The sequence below is a fragment of the Patella vulgata genome, chromosome 6 (genome assembly GCF_932274485.2).
Source record: "Patella vulgata chromosome 6, xgPatVulg1.2, whole genome shotgun sequence".
Taxonomy (NCBI): Eukaryota; Metazoa; Mollusca; class Gastropoda; family Patellidae; genus Patella; species Patella vulgata.
The window spans coordinates 62362442-62375698 of record NC_065884.2 but is presented as its reverse complement, the minus strand read 5'-3'; the positions used below and the strand labels follow the sequence as shown (position 1 = coordinate 62375698).

At 36.6% G+C, this 13257-nt stretch overlaps 1 protein-coding gene across 1 annotated transcript; it reads right to left on the bottom strand.

Moving 5' to 3' along the window:
• Window positions 1-2510: 2510 nt before the first annotated feature.
• LOC126824459 (uncharacterized protein CFAP97D2-like) lies at window positions 2511-10687 on the bottom strand. The gene is made up of 6 exons (XM_050553691.1): window positions 10585-10687; window positions 9015-9085; window positions 8384-8505; window positions 6715-6838; window positions 6509-6622; window positions 2511-2528 (listed from the first exon to the last, which is right to left on the bottom strand). Exons 1-6 carry the CDS (start codon window positions 10685-10687, stop codon window positions 2511-2513), a joined length of 552 nt encoding a protein of 183 aa, XP_050409648.1.
• Between the last annotated feature and the right edge of the window lie 2570 nt (window positions 10688-13257).

The following is a 13257-nucleotide window of genomic DNA, read 5'->3' as shown; positions in this document are numbered from 1 at the left end:
GTCAACAGGATTAATAATTTCTCGGATGTGTGTTTTAAAGGAAACAACAATATCACTTGAAGTTAGTGATTGTTCTGATTTATTATTACATGATGTTCGAACTTGAAATGTCTGACTACTACAGCCTATTGAATCCAAATTTTCTGACGCACATTGATCTATAATGCCAACTACACCCCATCCTAAGTCAGTTCTCTGGGCGTAAGGACCATTTCCCGAATGAGGTATTACTTCTCTAGGTGTAAGAGCTTTAGGACAATTATAACCTATTAAAAGGGCAATCTCGCAATTCAGAATAGGAGGAAGTTGATCTGCTATACAGTGTAAGTGAGGCCAACGTCTAGCCATGTCGGAATTAGGAATATGACTTCTATTCGCCGGCATTATTCTTCTGGAATAAACTGGAGGTAGATTGATGATTATATTACTGTCATATCCTCGAACACACAAACCCGGAACTTTACGGCTATTTATTATCTGATTTTCAGCAGTCATTGTTGAAAGTGAAAGCTGGATTTGTTGTCCATCAACACCAAGAGAATCTAACAAAGTGTCTAAAACAAAAGTATTGTCCGACTGAGTATCAAGCAATGCATAAACTAAACGTTCTCTGTCTTCAAAGGATATCCACACGGGTACAATCATTGCGCTTTTATTACCAACGTCGTACCAGTCAACTTTAATACTATGCGCAACGGAAGACCTTGCAACTGGATCGTTTCTTTCCGGAACATCACCATGAAGAGAAGTTGGGTGCCTTTTATGACAGATATTACACCACAATCTGCTTCGACAAAATACTGACATGTGACCCGAGCTTAAACAGCCAAAACACAGGCGATTATTTGCAATGTACTCCTTTCTATCTTTCAAATTCTTCTTTAAAAATTCAGAACATGTGTCCAAGTGATGCTGACCTTTACAAACGGTACACGGTTTTCGTTCGGAGCGATTAAACTGACGATTTTCACGAGTTTCCAAAGCATGAGCCGTTGCAGCTCTCCTAGGTTCATATGGATTACTTCGATTTGAGTTTGACTTATAACTACAGGACGTAACTGGATCGCAAGCGATATCTGCCTCTCTTGATAAATATTTTACAAATTCCCTAAAGGGAGGAAACTGCTGATATTTCTGCTTATAGTCGTGCACGATACGAGCCCAACAATTGACTAAATAATCTGGTAACTTAATCAAAAGTTTCTTATTTTCTCGTGGATCATCGAGAACTTTAAGACTATCAATAGAGTTCATACCAGATTCACACTGTCTGAGAAAGTCTGCAAATTTTCGAAGTGCCAAACCATCGCGAGGATATATCTTCGGCCAACTTTCTAGCTTGTCGCGAAAAGCTTGCGAAATAATAAAGGGATTACCGAATCTTTCTTCTAATAAGGACTTTGCATCTTCAAAGGCGTTATCAGTTTGTAATAAAAAGTAACTCTCAACGGATTCACGTGCAACACCACTTAAATATTTTTTAAGATAAAACATTTTTTCGACCGGTTGAATATTCTTGTGTTCTATCAAAGAACGAAACCCAGATTTCCATGTTGGATACTTCAATGGATCGCCAGAAAATATTATAGGTTCAGGAGCTGGCAATTTACTTAAATTAACTTGTTCTGCAAACATTTTAGCAATTGATGATAAAGTTTCATTGTTACTAATGTTACCACCACAATTTTCCACTGAAACTTCAGTTGGCGAATATCTTGAGTCAGGAATGTTATTAATGTAACTTTGAACATATTGATTTACATCTTGATTAGCAGCAGGTAGAGGTACATGTACAAAATTACGTTGACGATCTTGACGCGCATTAATTTCAGGAGCATTGTGACTACATGTATTATGACGGCTTTTATCAGATTCACTACTGTCAGTCAAGACACAACTGTCTTCTCTTTCAACTTGATCTAAGGCTTGAAGTTTAGCTTCCGCCATATCCAAATCTCGTATCATCTGAATACGTGTAAGTTCTGACTGTTTCCTGGTTTCTTCCTCTAGATATTTGAGTTTTACTTTAAGTGCAGCAGCTTCAATAGCTATGTCAGCTTTTACAGAGTGCGACCGCGATGCAGCACTTCGTGTTTGAAGAGATCTCTTTGATGAAGAATGATGAGATGATTTTATCTTGTAGGTATCATTACCACCGGATGCCATTGTACTTGTATATAATTTATCCGAAATCGAAATCACCGATAATATACTGCTTATTAGAAATATTGTCAATGGTAAAGTTGCTGAATACATAACACCAGTCTCTTCTCAGTATGCGATATGAAGTGTCTACTCATATAACGCAAATGAATTAAAAGTTCGCCTACTTATAAACGAATGTGAAGAAAGTTTTCACTGTAACAGCATGCCTCTATCGCTGAAGCAGCCAAATAATATTGACAGAGGAATGATGCTCTGCGGACGAATACTCTGAAGTCAATGCTTTCTACACTGAAACATTTAGCGAAATATAAACAACGACGTGTAGTTCTTCAATGTAATAAACTTTATATATTAAATAACAGCTACAAATATAAACAGTTCACACATCAGCTTACACAAATCAGGTCGCATACGCATGGGCCTACATAGCCTAATGAGAGAATTCGAATACGGATGAATTCCTCTTTTAATTCTGATTATAATCAACGTGCTACATATTATACTGAAGACACCATGGCTGAATATTACTCATTACTGACGATGCTGAATAATACTTGATTACATGCTGAATATTATATTCTGAAGCTTTCACTGAATATTACATGTACATTCTGAAGATTTCACTAAACATTACGTGAAAACTTTTTGACTTCACCCCTTTCCCGATTTCATGCATTTGGCTGCCATGATGATCTACGAAAGACCACGTATTTTGAGGGAAGCTTATTAGGTAAACATAATAAACTTAACTAAATGCCTATAATCATAATTTGATTCCCTGAATAAATATCTACATATTTAATACTCAAACTAATAATATATAAACTATGATATTATACAAGCTTAAGACGTAAAGGCAAAATTAAAGAGAAACAACAAACAACATCAATTAATTCTCCCTTTAATAGGAAATTAGCCGACAAACAGCCAGTAGACAAAGTTAGCAATCGGAACACTTCGTCTATCGCACGACTACCGTTACACAGACAAACAGACAAACAAGCGACAGTCACAAATATTAGTATAGATATTAAAACTTTGACTATAGTCGTATTTGTTGGTGGTCCCTGGCTCGCTCCCAGTGTTGGCCAAAATTTTCCTCTGGATTTGCCGGCGTGGCTTCTCCTTGTTAGTGTTGGAGGACGGAAGGCCTGACATGGAAACGAGTCTAATCGTTCGGATGGAACGGAAAACTGAGGTCCTGTATACTTATTGGAGTGAACTTAAAGAAACCTTGGCCGTAGTACCGCTGTCCGGACAGAATTTCCCTTATAGCACACTGTATGGCATGTCCGTCTTCATTAGCCCAGTCGGTAGGACGTTAAACCCTTTTTCATTTTGATTTTACAGATTTTAACCAGAAAAAGTAGAAAATCTACGGACAACAATGGTCATTTGATTACAGAAGATGCGATGACAAGAGTTATCCCCCCATCACTCAGCCTTTACTCCCCTTATTTGGGTCTTCATCCTCTACTCTTTTATCAGTACCAAAATCTCTATAATATGGCCGGTAACAGAGACGCCAAACAAAATATGTGTGATGTGCCAGGCAGCAAGGATACCAAACATGTCAACAGTATTACGTCATTACGAACAAAAGCCAAAGAACATGAATTATCAATTGAAATGCAGCGTCTTTACAAATAACCAACCAATCTTGATCCCGCAGTAAATCTTAAAGGATAGTTACGATTACTGGCATGCCTATATTTCAATAAGTCGTTTTCACGGAGGGCGTGAAATTCTTTCGCAGAAAACTCATGGGCTGATGCATGCGACCTTACTTCTTGTTACGTCTTAATGACACCTGCATGTGTCAAGCTGGCGTACAGCGCCCACAGCGTAGTGTGCGTATGTAGCCTGGAGGGTGATTGTCATGGACTCAATCACAGAGACTGAATAATGTGTGAAAAATGCCAATCACACTTGCGGCGTCAGAAGGGTGGTGAAGAAGGCGTGGGCGCACAACCACCATATCCGACGAACCTAAATAATTCTGCGTTATATTGCGTTATAATTCTCCAAATATTGATTTGGACATTGCCTGAATAATGGACAGGTCTGCATCTTCAATCTCCTGATCCATTAAGGGCAGCCCAGGCCCCTCACCTAGGCATTCTGATTTCAAAGGACTATAACATCGAAGACTGTGATTTCGTCCATTACATTTTGATGAAAGCCCCCCTCCCCCTTGATTGTGTTCCTTATTGAGAACACCCTCCAAATTATGTATTCTGGCGCCGTCAATGTCTGCCTACCCTTTCCTATTAATGAGGACGTTCCTTGTTGCCATGCCTACCAGTGATCGTAACGACAGCATAAGATTAAATGCGGAGCTAGTTTAATAAACTAACATATTAAAATGAACATTTAAGTGCTAAGACCAGTTTACAAAAATTCCTTTTCAGAAAGAATCGATATTGAATGAATTTCGTTCTCTTTGTCTTCGGTGTGGCAAAGAAAATTTGACTGTCGGTTGACCGAGTCTGATATTTATAGCTCTGGTTAATCCCGACCTTATTTGTTACAGACGATGTTCACGCGTGGTTGCAAAGGGGGAAATCATTTTATTTCAATAATTCGCTTGCGTGTGGGGGTCTTTAGCAGTGTCAGGAAACCAGAGGACCGGACGAAAATCCACGTGGAATCGAAGACACGGCTCGTGACTCCATGACAGACCTTTTGGATCTAAAGCGCACGCGTTCGACCATTTGATCACCCAATCTCCCTGATATATATTAGTGTAGCACAACGTTCTCTCTAATTTACAGTAGTCCACGAGTATACATATGTTATTCCTTTAATGATATTATGTGCGCAAGATTTTATTTTTGTACAAAATGTAAAATTGAAATTGTTTCAAGATAATTTTATTAAAGTTAGACACGCATTAATGGAAGTTATCGCTGCATATTACATTATATTAAATTATACTATATTCAAAACGCGTGTGTATATTATATATAAAGATATATATATGAAGAAATATATATATATATATATATTAAACAATAAATTCGTGTTTGTTTTCTGTTCCACGGTAATCTAGTATTAAGATTACCCAGCATCTTCCTCCACTTCCTTTTCTGCTTCGGCTATATTTAACTTTTTAATCAGATGAATTTTCATTTAGTGCGGGCTTTGTGTTATCTTTTTTGTTACTTCTGCTTGGCTTGTTCTTATCGCCAGACCCCCTTTCTTTAGCTTCCTGGGGTAACTGTGACTGTAGATACGAACTTTTAGTCTTTAATCTCTCTTCTTCTCTCTACCAAATATTAACAATGTTATCATTGATTAATTGACATTATAAATGTACATTATTAAAGAGTAAGGGTGTGTGACCGGGTATGTATGTGACAAAAGAATGAGGGCGGGGCGGGAGGTGGGAATGTAGGGTATGGTGGATAAAGGGACCTGACTAAGTGGGTGGGGTGGGGTGGGGTGGGGTGGGGTTGGGGTTGTTGGAAGCTGTCTATTTAAAGTTTAACCAGTTAATATAAAAACGACTGAAAGGAATAGCTGTAAACATTTGTTGCATTATTTTTGAAAATATAAAGTTATTAAAAAGGGTTCGGGAAAGTGTCACTAACCTGAGAATGAAAGGGGTTACTTGATTCCGGAAACCTTTAACGTTTACTATTGGCAACCTAACTTGAACTAATCTAGAAACGGCGGGGTATTCCAATTGAACTAGCCGAGCGCTGGAACTTAATCACATTTTTCAAGCCCGGTTCTCAGTTTAAATACAATGAACTGAAATGGAGTTTTAAAGTCCTACTGTTCTGCTCAAACGGTGCTAATTCCATGTAGTGTGCTCTGACTCAATAAGGGTAATTTTGCCCTGGCACCGGAATTCCAACTGTCAATGGTAATTTTATAAGGGGCACACGGTTAGACCCTTGTTTTTCGTACCATTCAAACGACTGGACGTTTCTCCTTGCAAAGTCTTCCCCAGAATGGAAAATCCCGAGGAACTTTCTAGATCGACACCGAGATCGAACCCGGTACCTTCTGTGGTCCCGGGATAAAAGCACTTAGACCACGTTTAAAGTAGATAACAAGCCGGTAATTAAATACCTTCGGGGTTGTTCCCACGACAACGATACTGGCAAGCGACAACGGATGGTCGTTCAGAGGATATGAGAAACCGAGTTCTCGTGTACACATTGGTGTGCACGTAAAAGATCCCCTGGCATTTGTAATTCGATATAAGAGTAGGCCGTAGCACCGCTATCCAGGCAAAATCTCCCTGATAGCACACTGTACGATGTATACCCGTCCTAATTAGAACAGTAGGACGTTGAACCACATTTCATTTAATTTTTATGTCATTATATACCCTTGATTTAATTTTTCTATTAGCCTCTCTCTGTCCTTCCTGTATTATTGGCTGTAAGGTCGTATGCCAGTGATTGGGGTATTTAGTTATATTCATCATGTACTTCCGGTTAATCTGAAACACCAATATAAAGCTTTATTAAACATTATTATACAACAAACCAATGAACAGGTATATCGGCAACGGAATGAAAGAATTGAACCCACCTGCCATTCTCCAGCCCATTTTATATGGTTGTAATGTGGTTCTCTGCTGTTAATTCTTTTCAAGATGGCCAAATTCTCGTAGGTTATTCTCAATAACTCTCGATATCTCTTCGTTTTATTTAAACTGTAATAAACAAAAAATAAAGTATCGATATGAAACACTAAGACCATAAAGGGTGTATTAAAAATCTAGGTCCACCCTGAGTTAAAGACGCATTAAGCAAGATTTAGATAAAGAGCTAACAATTCTCGCTATATAATAATTTAGATAATTTAATTATATTATAAAAATGGAATATATTGAAAATTTCAATCAAATTAGTCCATTCTGAGCGACGTTATGACGGTTTCAAGAATAGCGTAGTCCCGATTTTTATTGCTACTGTTGTTACGATAATAAAGTAAGTCTCGGTTATCTATTTTCAAATTAAATTATTGAATGGTTATCGTGTTTCAATCCGTTCGAAATCTCAACCACGATTTGGTCTAGAGAGTTGATTACCGTCTTGTCATGTGAATAAATGTCTAATTAAGTGTGGTTTAATGGTCGAGAGTGAGACATTAAGTAATACATTTTGAGGCCAAAAGACCTGCAATAGTCCGATTTATCTTTTACATAATGAATCTCTAAAAGTGTTTATTAGGTTCCGATTTTATTTTTTTGTATCAAATCTGTTCAAATCCTTAAAAGTTTTGACACAGCAATTTTTACAATAAGTTTCTTGTTAGAGACTCAAACCAAAACGTTCGTGTAGCTGCTTTTCGTGTAAAAGTAAAAGGCTGCCGTTTTTTGGTGTTTTTTTTTTAAAACATTCTAAGTGTGATCGTATATTAGCGTCACTTTGACAGTCCATCCATCTGCTTTACGATCTGTTGTCCACAGGGGCTTCCGTTATCCCTAAAAGCCCATTCATTTTCAGTGATTTGCGGTAATAAATCCCATAATTATCCCTCTTCGTCGCGAAACGTTGTAGCACTGTAAAGGCTTTAGTTGTGATCCGATCCTTTTAGGGTTGTTTGGCTAATAACTGTTTGGACGACTTAGCTGCTGCTGGGCGTATGTTTGATTGCCCGACTACCTATGTAATGTTTTACATTTATCCAGTTATTCCCCTTTGTATCCAAACCTTATTAGCACTGTAAAGGTTGTACCAGGTTTTATTTGTAATCAGATCCTTTTGGGATGTTTGACTCATAACCGTCGGACGACTTAGCTAGCTGCTGCTGGGCGTATGTGTCGTTGCCCGACAACCTATGTAATGTTTTACATTTATACTGACTGAAATTTTAGCGAACGACAAGATGGCCAAATATTATGTCGATGCTTGAGGGGGGGGGGGGGTAATTAATGCATTGGGGCGTAGGAGGCCCTGGAAAGTTGTCTCCTCCCGGGCTAGAAGAAATCTTTAAATTGTGGCATACCTTATAGGATGTTTGGATGCTACTTTCCAGGTCTCAAATAGTAGGCAAAGCATGGGATTTTCACTTGACATCATCGGTATTGCCCCACTGCTTCTTTATTAAATTACAAAGCAGTGGGGCAATTTTTATTCAGCAGTTGGGCAATTTTTAATTAAAGGGTGGGGCATTGGCCCAACTACTTACTATACTAAAAAATGCCCTGTTTTTATTTTTAACATAATTCCCGAAACATGGCTTGAATATTCACCTTTTTCTACAATAATCATGTTTGACATTATCAACACGGCCACCGGTTCTCATGATGTGCGCCATTTTTTCTATCAAAATCCGATTGTCTTTTTCAATAATTGCCAACCTCTCATCCTCTATCTAGAATACCAAAAAATATTTTATATCATAATGTTCAAGTAGATAATGTATTTCTATCTAAAAAAGAACCCAAACAAGCTTTTGGGGATAATTCAAGGGCTGAAGGGACTTGCCCGTAGTTTTAAGAGTTCAAATGTGGAGGGGGGGGGGGAATTCGAATATTTGAGGGAATTACCTGTGGGCTGAAGGGGTTAATTCAAAGTTTACCTGCAGGTTTTATGTCTTAATTCAAAGGTTGGGTGGACTTAGCTGTGCATTTTAGGTGTTAAATGAAATGTTGGGAAGACTTACCTGTAGGTTTTAGGGCTTTATTCAGATGTTCAAGGTACCTACCTATAAATCATTTGAGGTTATTTCAATTATGTCTTACCTGTAGTTTGATCAGTTTTATCTTTAGGATAATTCGTGGGCTTAAGGGATTATGCCTATAGTTTTGAAGGGTTAATTTATTGGTTCGATAAGGACCTCACCGGTAGTTTTATAGGGTTAATTCAATGGTCTTGCCTTACCTGTAGTTTTTTCAGTTTAATATGGAGATGCATGTAAGTTTTAGGTGGATGATTGTCGATGACAGCTTTTGCTGAAATAACCAAACACATAATGGTATTTAACGTAAAACTTAAACTAAATCGCCAATATTTGGGACCTAGAAATTGACACAAATGGGTCGCAACGCATATAATAATGTAATGCCAATGTATATAAACTGATTTACATTCAATTGTTTCTGTTTTTACTGTAATTTCTAATCATTTATGTTCGGCGAAATACGGAAGAAGTCTCAATTGAAGTCTGGTTATTCCAGTCTACACCGATAGTATTTATTGCACATGCTCTTCAGATAAGAATATGGCTTCATCGTTTGACATGACTTGTGGAATATGTCTAGCCTGAGAGTCACTTGTTACAAATGGCGCTGAAACGCATTATGGTACACGATTCAATATTGGATATCAGAAGCCCATCTTTTCAATGTTGATTTAAATTGATAAATAATTCGTGTTTTCAATGTCGATGAATTTGGATGATTTTGAGTTAGAGACTTAGCTAACATATGGGAGATAAGACTAGAGATAAAGAGCTGGCAGTTCTCACTATAAAAGTTCATATAAAAATTCAAATTGATTCACTATGAACCGAGAATTAAGCGATTGAAATTTCGGCCTAGCCTCGATCATCATTACTAAAGTCTGTACGATAAAAAAAACATAGTCTCGATCATCCATTTCATGATTAAATTATGAATGGGATCATAATCTAGTAAATATCACAGGCTAGCGATGCCATCGATAGTTGATTATGGTCTGGATAAGTTAATTAATGTCTAATTAATAATTTAGATAACATTTCAGGCCTAAAGAAAGACCTGCAATAGGCAGATTTAGCTCTTGCATAATGTATGTTTAATACTTTACAAATAGATAATGAAAACGAACTATTTATTTTGAAATTTTCAGTCAAATTATTTTATTCTGACTAGGCCTATTCAGAGCGAAGTTATCAGTTCAGTGTTTGCAGTTTTGATAACAATAGCATAGTCTCGATTTGAATTGCTACCTTTTTTTTTATAGTTTGATGAATTTGTGTATAGGCTATATCATGCTAAAAAACCAGGTTAGGCTACTCTAGAAACCAGTCAGTTTTTCAACATATTTCTCCCACTGGGGGTAGAAGACCCCCCCCCCCCCGCTATCTCTATAAGTACAGTAGCTCAGTAGGTGCTTCTCCGAGTACAGACCCAGGTGCCTCCGGTCCCATGTCAGCCATTTAGAAACTTTAAGATTTGTGATACAAGCAGTAAATTTGTGATACAAGAAGTAAATGTATTTCACAGATGTCAGAGGGGATCCGGGTGAAAATTATCGGAAACTAAGAGTAAGACTAAGACACACAGTCACTATTTTCCTGAATATCCTCAAGACGCCAATCGCAATAAATGAGTTTAGGTCGGGTAAAATCTATGACTATAGGCCCTAAGTTTCGTCAAACTCACAAAGACTAGGCTAGAGTCCGAATTCTGGCCGTAATTTGGCCTACGCCGTTACGGCTACACAAGTTACGGGATTCCGACCTACTAACCTGCCTGTACTCGTTTTCTATGATATCTGTAAACATCTCTATCCCAGTTCTGTTTTAGATACAGATTATTAGCAGGTGTTATAGGTTGATAAGCTCGGTGCATCCTGTAGGTCTACAGCTTAAACCAGGTCTTTATAAATAAAAAAAACCAAAAAAAACAAACCACGCGGACTACGCTATTTTAAAATCCACCCAATCTATGACGTAGTTGTTGATTGCCTTGACGTCACCGTACACAAAGTGACGTCATGTTTCATCGAAGAGCATGGCAATTTTATCGGGGAAAAAATACTGTCGGGGAAATAATAATACTGTGCAATAAATGAATGGTTTAAAATAAATGTTGTAAGAAATAAGAAGGCAAACACTGTTATTATTTTATAGAAAAATGGCCGTTTTGAAGTCATTAAGTCCACTTCTTGTAGGTTTGTTGTTAATCAGAGGAAGGGGGGTTTGATTGAGGGTCGCCTGTCCAACCTCGTGGGTTTTCTCCGGTCCTCCAGTTTCCTCCCACTGCTAAAGACTCCTACGCGCAAGCGAATTATTGAAATAAAATTAAACCATATGTTAGTCCCGAAATGACCTAGTTTGTGTCGAGTAGACGTTAAACCCCATCTCTCTCTCTCTCTCTTTCTCTCTCACTCACCCACACTTTCTCTCTCGAGAATGACGGGTGTTTCCACACATTGGTAAGAGGTTGTGCAAAAGCGGTCCCTGGCAAGAAACATCAACTAGTCTTTCGGGTGGTACCTCTTAATGAACAGTGTCTAGTCGTTCGGATGGGGTAAAAATCCTGTACATGTAAGTGTGCATTTAAAAGAACCTTTGTCAGTTGGAATTCGATGAAAAGCTGGTTCCTCATAGCACAATTCAGAAATTATAAGCAGTAATTGTATTCCATAGAATTGTGACCTGCATATTCCAGTTCAATTACTAAATGGCATTGAAGCAATGTATCTTTAATTAATACACTTTATTCTCAACGATTCACTTTAAACCATTGCATTTAGTATAAATTAATCTAACAACTGAGTGTGCCACTTTAAATATTTATATTTAAATAATTATATACAAATGTTTATTAAAGTTAAATTTTACGATTAACTTATTAATGTTAATAATACAAAAGCCCAATAATTACATACAAGGTTTTATTCAAGTTAATACTACACAAGCTGAAGTACAACATTTTTTACAATAATGCCATGATTAGTTTTCTCTATGCCAGAATTTACCAATTTATCAATTATAAAGATATAAAACTCTAGATATTGTTAATACAAAACTCTAGATATTGTTAATAATACAAAACTCTAAATATTGTCAATACAAAACTCTAGTTATTATTAAAAAAACTAAATTTTAAGATATTATAAATACAAAACTCTAGATAAATACAAAACATATCAAGTTATGGTGATAATTAGGATTACAACAACATGCACATGTAGAAACACTAATAATTATAATAATAAAACGTTTATATATAAGCTTAGACCATGTCCCAAAATCATACCAATACATTAAACATTGGAAATATTAAGTCTTATATTTTCAATTTATTTCTTAAAAAAATGAAATCACTATGGTTAAGGAACAAAAATGCAATAAAAACATAAAACATAATTTATAAAATTAACAAAATCGAAAAGATTGAGTAATAATTATTACTAACCGAAATATTATATAGAAACACTTATAGGTCTATGCTAAAAAATCTCAACAAAATTTTAATTCAATTATAATAATAAACAAAATGATGAGAAAATAAGGCAAAAGTATTACTAAATATATTAAAACATGAGAATTTGGCACAATAATATTAAATTCACTGTGGTTTAAAATAATATTAAAATAAATAAATTGAATATGTTATTTACAATTTAAAGCGACCGCGATATGTACAAATTCTATAATTTACACACAAATACAGTGGGGTAGGAAAATGACGGTGTGGGGTGCGGGGCATACACGTTATTTATACCCAATTTAATCGAATCAAATCTATAATTTACACACCAAAACAGTGGAGTAGGAAAATGACGGGGTGGGGTGAAAGGCATATACACGTTATTTAGACTCAATTTAATCAAATCAATCTATAAATTACACACCAAAACAGTGGGGTAGGAAAATGACGGGGTGGGGTTGCGGGGCATAAACACGTTATTTACACACAATTTAATCAAATCAAATCTATAATTTACACACAAAAACAGTGGGGTATGAAAATGACAGGGTGGGGTGAGGGGCATAAACACGTTATTTACACCCAATTTAATCAAATCAAATCTATAATTTACACACAAAAATAGTGGGGTAGGAAAATGACGGGGTAGGGTGCGGGGCATAAACACGTTATTTACACACAATTTAATCAAATCAAATCTATAATTTACACACAAAAACAGTGGGGTATGGAAATGACGGGGTGGGGTGAGGGGCATAAACACGTTATTTACACCCAATTTAATCAAATCAAATCTATAATTTACACACAAAAATAGAGGGGTAGGAAAATGACGGGGTAGGGTGCGGGGCATAAACACGTTATTTACACACAATTTAATCAAATCAAATCTATAATTTACACACAAAAACAGTGGGGTATGGAAATGACGGGGTGGGGTGAGGGGCATAAACACGTTATTTACACCCAATTTAATCAAATCA